The sequence below is a fragment of the Vigna unguiculata genome, chromosome 9 (assembly GCF_004118075.2).
Source record: "Vigna unguiculata cultivar IT97K-499-35 chromosome 9, ASM411807v1, whole genome shotgun sequence".
In the NCBI taxonomy this organism is placed as follows: domain Eukaryota; kingdom Viridiplantae; phylum Streptophyta; class Magnoliopsida; order Fabales; family Fabaceae; genus Vigna; species Vigna unguiculata.
In genome coordinates this window covers 7,959,228-7,965,788 of record NC_040287.1, presented here as the reverse complement: position 1 = coordinate 7,965,788, position 6,561 = coordinate 7,959,228, and the positions used below count along the sequence as shown (strand labels likewise).

General features: G+C 28.5%; 1 protein-coding gene across 1 annotated transcript; it reads left to right on the top strand.

The window, feature by feature from the left end:
• The first annotated feature begins 4,772 nt into the window (after positions 1 to 4,772).
• Positions 4,773 to 6,178, top strand: LOC114164288 (transcription factor PRE3). Its single transcript, XM_028048896.1, has 2 exons — positions 4,773 to 5,344; positions 5,944 to 6,178. The coding sequence occupies exons 1-2, from the start codon at positions 5,216 to 5,218 to the stop codon at positions 6,091 to 6,093; spliced, it is 279 nt and encodes a 92-aa protein (XP_027904697.1). The 5' UTR covers positions 4,773 to 5,215; the 3' UTR covers positions 6,094 to 6,178.
• The last annotated feature ends 383 nt before the right edge of the window (positions 6,179 to 6,561 follow it).

Genomic DNA, 6,561 nt, shown 5'->3' with positions numbered 1-6,561 from the left:
TATCATCTAATATAATTATTTATTAACCTAAATTGTCTTAACCGTTTTTGTTTTATTTACTTAGTTTAGGTTTTATATATAGAAATGGTTGTGAAATGAGATGGTACATTGGAATTCTCTTAAATTTCCAAGTTAATAAAAGTACGTTGTGTTTCTTGTTTTGTTATTGTTGAGAACTAATAATTGACAAAGTTTGTGAGAGTATAATACGAGTAAAAGACTTATGGGTAGAACATTTTTAAGATTGAGAGAAAGTTTGTTATGTGTGAAGACTTAAACTTCAGTGCAAAGAAATGAAGAATTTAAAATTATAAAAAGAAAAAAAAAAGGATTATTGGGTATGTGATGTCAATGTCTCTTATATATGAGATGACAACTCCTAGATTAGATTAGATGTGAACATAAACATTGTCACATCGGATCTTTTGTCCAAGAGTGGTGTATAATTTTTTGAAAATAATATATATATATATATATATATATATATATATATATATATTTTAGGAATTTAAGTGTGAATCTAAGTCTCACGTCGATTAGAAATAAAAAAAGTGGAGCACTATATAAAGATAAAGACACATAAACTCATAACCTTAAGATTTTGGATCGAGAATGATGTCAATGCCTTTTCTAATTGGGCTTAGGTTTCATTGATGTTGTATTTCTCCAGTGAAAACTCCTTCATTGTAAACCTAACATTGATGCATAATTTTTTTGTTTTGAAAACAATATATTTTTTTTAGTTCTACCAAATTTTTAATAATTATATATATATATATATATATATATATATATATATATATATATATATATATATATATATATATATATATTAGAAGTTAATAGCCATCACTTGTAATTTTATAAAAGGAAGCGACATCTTAGCATCACTTTTTTTTTAAAATATGGACACCAAAACATTTTATTATGTCGTGTCTCTTTTCTCATTTCTTAGATGCAATACTAGATCTTGCTTCCTTATAAAAATAGTTATAATGACTGTCAAACGGTTGATTCCATTTTAAGATATTTTAAAATTCTTGTTCCCTCTCTTTTCTTTCTTCTTTCTTGTTTCAGCTTCTTTTCTTTTATTTTTATCATACAATTTGTGTAATGGTTAAAATCAAGATAAGATTATGATTATAATTCTAAGACTATTACAAAATTATGAATGCCGAGATCATAATATTCGTGCAAATAATATAAATAATTAGAAAAGAAAAATATATCACGCACCCTTTAAAAATTTTAATCAAATTTAAGTAGATCATAAACCATAAACGAATCATGAGTAACAAAAAAATTTAAATGCCTGATTACTTAAGCCTCAGTGGCCTAAACAAAATGGCGACAATCAAGTCCATGATATATATTTTATACCCAATATCTAGGGCTGTCTTAACTTTTGTACGTGAAAGATTTATCATTGTTTTGACAGGTTTTGGAGATGCACTGCATTTTTCTCTCATCTTTTTATAAATGTGTTAAAGCACCCCTCAAGTACTCTATTATTAATTTAATTTAATTTTTTGCCGATAAAAAAAAAATCTTCTTTTACCTTCCTTCCTTTTTAACCAATTAAATGACCTGATAAACATAAATGTAATCTTCGTTTAACATAGTTTTTCGTTTAAAATAATTTCTTCTATTTGTGTTGACTTGATAAACAGAAATGTAAAGCATGTATAGCTAATTACTAATTCACTAGTTTTAATATAAGTTAACAAATTTAAAATCTCAAATAAATTTTAGTAATGCTCACATCCAGATAAACAGCATTCAAATGAAGTACACAAATGACAAAGCTTCTGGAATTTTGATGTTGATTTCTATGAGGCTCCACTTGTGAGGATCTTTTTCTCAATTGCCTCAAGCAAATACCAAACAAAATTTCAAGGTTAGGCTCATTCTTTATATACGTTGCAATAAATGCAATTCATGCTTAAGAATAGTTCACTATATATGTAAAGGTCTATGAAATTGGTTGTCCCTTTCATAAATAATATTTCATAGATCTTTGTAACTAAAAATGATAGAATAATAATTTTAATTAGTGTTCACTTTTAGTTCACTCAAAAGAGTAGATTCTAAAGATTAAATTTTAAGTTAAGTACTTTTTCTTATTATCCTTAAACCATTTTTGTATATTTCTTTATCCTAAATGATTGCCTATGAAATCCATTGTTTTGTCCTCACAATCTACCATCTTGAGTATTGCATTATAGTAAACATATCCTTCAAACATAGGAATATTTTTTCAAAATTTGTCACTGGTTTTTTACATGGCAAATGCATCAACAGATTTTAGAAAAAATACAATTGGTTTGTTCACTGAAAAGTACAATAAATGCTTCTCCTCTTGTTTGTTTAGCTATTGGTCATCACAGTGGAACTTGTTTTCTTTCACACAAATTTATGAACTTTCAAAGTATTTTTTGTTGACTTAACATCTTGAAGTACTATATTTTTGTATTACAAAAGCAACTTATTAAATCGTGGACTGTAATTTCAAATTGAATCAAGCATTCTACTAAATCTTTTTCCAATTTCTGCATCATCATCCTCAATATGAAAAACTCTTTTTTTTCATTGTTGTAGTGATTAAATCCTTTTGAGTTCCTAATGTAAATCCTTTTTACATTGAATTAACCAGTTGACTTTTACTTTAAATAAAAAGGAATTCACAAAATAACTATTATAATTATTAGTGTACACACATGTGTGTACGCATTTTTTAAATATATGTGATATTATATTAGTAAGTAATGATAATGTAATGTTATTAAGTTAATATATAAAATAAAATTATATTTATTAAAAATAAAGTAAAATATATCAGAAAAGATGTAAAATAAATGTTGATAAATAGAGAAAAAAAAAAGAGCAAAAATAGATGATTTTATAAAAAAAAATTATAAAAGAAACAGTCTTAATTTTCAAAAATTTAACAAAATAATTATATTTTAAAAGGTAAAATTAGTATTTTGAGATGTGGACACAAAATAGGAAATCTCTTTATATATTGTTATAAATTCACGTATACAAATATACGTAATTCTGAAATGACATACCTTGAGTACTTACACAAGTTCTCTTAAGTATTCGCGTATATAAATATACATCAATTTGCTTAAGTATGAACATTAAGAAAAACACTTAAAAATTCTAAGTTGGGTGGGTGTCATTGTTTAAGTGTCTACTAAGGATCGTTCTCAATAATCACTAATGTGAGTTCAACAACTTGCATACATTTGCTTGAGTGCTTATTAGCATTTTCTTAAGTGTGAACTCTCAAAGTGAAACACTAGGAAAAATTTAAGTTCAAAAGGTGTCATCCCTTAAACGTCTACTAAATACTAATTTACATGGTTATTTTAAAATGTAATTCCATTAGCTTGCATACTTTCTTTAAGGATACATAAAATTTACTTTAATTTTTTTATCATAAAATGACAAATTATGTATTATCACAAAAGTATATATAATCAAATATGTCTCTCTTTTTAATATTTTAAGGTGACCTAAGAGTTGAGACCCTTCCAATCAAGAAATTAATATTTAGCCTTTTGAAAGCATTATGACATGTGAACCCTCTTGGTTAAGGTATATATACAACAAGTTCGATCTGTGTACTAAGTCGCCTTGCAAATATAACTTTTTTTCTGAATTAAGATACTCCTCATTTCTCTTACTGTGGTATATCTACCCTTTTTTTTATTCATGACTACACTTTTTCACGTGGTCAAATACTCCTATTTTTTTTTTTTTTTACTTTTTTTTTCATTTTCTCGGACAATGCTTTCTGTTTCCTTTTGTCTTTCTTTCTTCCTCTTACTCCGCCATTGTTATTCGTTCACAGCTCTGCTTTCATTATATCCTGAAGCATAACCATTGACATAAGAAAACAAACGTTCATGAAGTGTGAAACAATCAATGGAAGGAAAAAAACAAGAATAAATAATCTCATATTCCTTAAAACTCAATATATTGGTAGTATTATGCATAAACCAGACACTACATATATAAATAATTTATTTTTCATTTCTTTTCCTTCTAATGCATCCATTCAAATCAGAAAGAAAACAAGATAATAGATACTCTTCAAGAAAATATCATTATGCAGAGAGTATCTGGGATATTTCTGCATCAAACGTCTCAATTCATGACCAAAATTTTCAGTCTCCTTAATAAAGGTTTGAAGAATTAATGCACGATAGCTTTAACCACCGTTCATCATTATCATTATAAGATGATGAGAACCTGTTTGCTGCTTTTCATTTTACCAATATCCAAAAGTTTGTAACCTTAATCAGCCATGTTTTGTGATCAAACATTAGAAATGTTATTATGACAGTATCTGAAACACAGGTATGGCTATGAAAATAGAGTGATTCCTGAAACTCCTGGAAGATCATCATGTCCTTGTTTAAGCAATGAAAAAACATAGATGGAGAGAGTTTGCGTTGACTAGTCAACTTAAGTTCTGGGTGATCACGTTACCCTAATTTGCTGTTCCCCCATTTTGTCTACCCATTATTTTATTCTCCCTTACAAATAATATCTATAAAGATCTTGGATGAAACTTTACACTGCTGCTAATGCTGCTTAATCATTTTCCTTATTTTAATATCAAGTGACCTCACTCACAACTCTGTGGGCATTATAGGAAAAACAGTCCTTAAGATTTTGCTAATATAATACTAATTTTTTGCACTATGGCATTGTTGGAAATCTTTAGATAACATGGTATTGCGTGTAGAGGCTGACACACACCCAGAAGGTTGAAAACAAAAGAACAAACCTTTCTTTCTCTCTCTCTCTCTCTCTCTCTATTCTTCATTTTCTCTCACTTGAAACACTCTGAAACTTCTAACTCCAATTTAGGAACACTCTTGGATGATGATATTATAGCATATCTCTAGAAAGTTGATTCTTCTCTCTCCAAAACCCTATTTAAAGATAACCATACACCTCTTCTTTCTCCCATGCATTACTTGTCTTGATTTCATTCTCGATCCCCAACATCACACCCTATTCTACACACTCTACAACCCCATTTTACTACTTAATTACTTCTCCCTTCTCTATAACCCTTTTCAAATTCTCAACCGCCACTAGCTTTTTTCATAACTGATTGTTACCAACTCACTAAAAACATATATAGGATTCTCCAATTAGACCTAACAGTTGTTGCTTTATTTATATATTATATAAGATGTCTAGCAGAAGGTCACGGTCAAGGCAAACAGGTACTTCAAGGAATATCACCGATGATCAGATCAACGATCTTGTCTCCAAGTTGCAACAGCTCCTTCCAGAGATACGTGAGAGGCGCTCTGACAAGGTTCATCTTACATACATTTTTACCTTTTTTTTTTTTTTTCTGTGTTCTATAGTAGATTCTTCCTCTTTCTATGTTTAACTCCACATTTACTTTTATTCTAGTTAATTAAGTTGTACAAGTTAATTACTTAACCATGATGTTGGTTTGTATAGCTGTAATAGTTCAATTCAGTGAACCATGATTTTCGTTATGTTGCAGGAGCTGATTTTGTCGTTTTGATAAACATATAATGTTACCTAGACATTCTTAATTAGGATAAACAACACAGTGAGATAACTATGTATGTCCACAAACATAATGTTTTCATGGAACTTTTGAAATATTTCCTTCTTCAAATTAAATCTACATTTTTATAATTTTGAAACCCCATCTGGTTTTCCTTACTTGAAAACCAGTGCAGCTGTTGAAAGTTCTTATCTGTCTAAATGAATGAAAAATAAAACGAAAAACAAATCTGACACATATAAAATGTTATGATTCTGCAGAGTGAAATTTGACAAATATATATATATATATATATATATATATATATATATATATATATATATATATATAGTGGAAGGGTCTTTGATAAAGTGAAAATTGTGAATGCATTGCAGGTTTCAGCTTCAAAGGTGTTGCAAGAGACATGCAACTATATTAGAAGCTTACACAGGGAAGTGGACGACCTAAGCGAGCGTTTGTCTGAATTATTGGCTACAACTGACACTGCACAAGCTGCAATAATTAGAAATTTACTTATGCAATAGATCACAACTAGTTTATCCCATAATTCATAGTTAGCACTTCACTGTTTCTGAACTGATCCAGTAGTTGTGTTTTTTCTTATTCCCTTTTCGTTTATCTCTTCTTCTTCTTTTTTTTTCTTATGGTTTTTGTTCACTAATATGCATGATTACTTCTTCTGCAGAGCCCGGTTTCTTTAGATATTAAATAAAAGTTTCAGAGTTCGTGCTTTGCTAAATATAAATTGTCTCTTTCTGTGCACACGCAGAAATTAGATCCATAATGTATTTTTAATTGGTTTGATGTTTGAACCTGTCGTTTTTAATTAACACTATTTATTATAGAGAAATGCTTCCAATAATTTAGCCTCGGGTGTGGAAATGAATGACTATATATAGCTAAATAAATATGTAACTAGTAATGCTAACTAACACATAGAGCTACAATGTTCATTTACCCTAAAATCATATCAGTTGTTCTCTATGTGATAA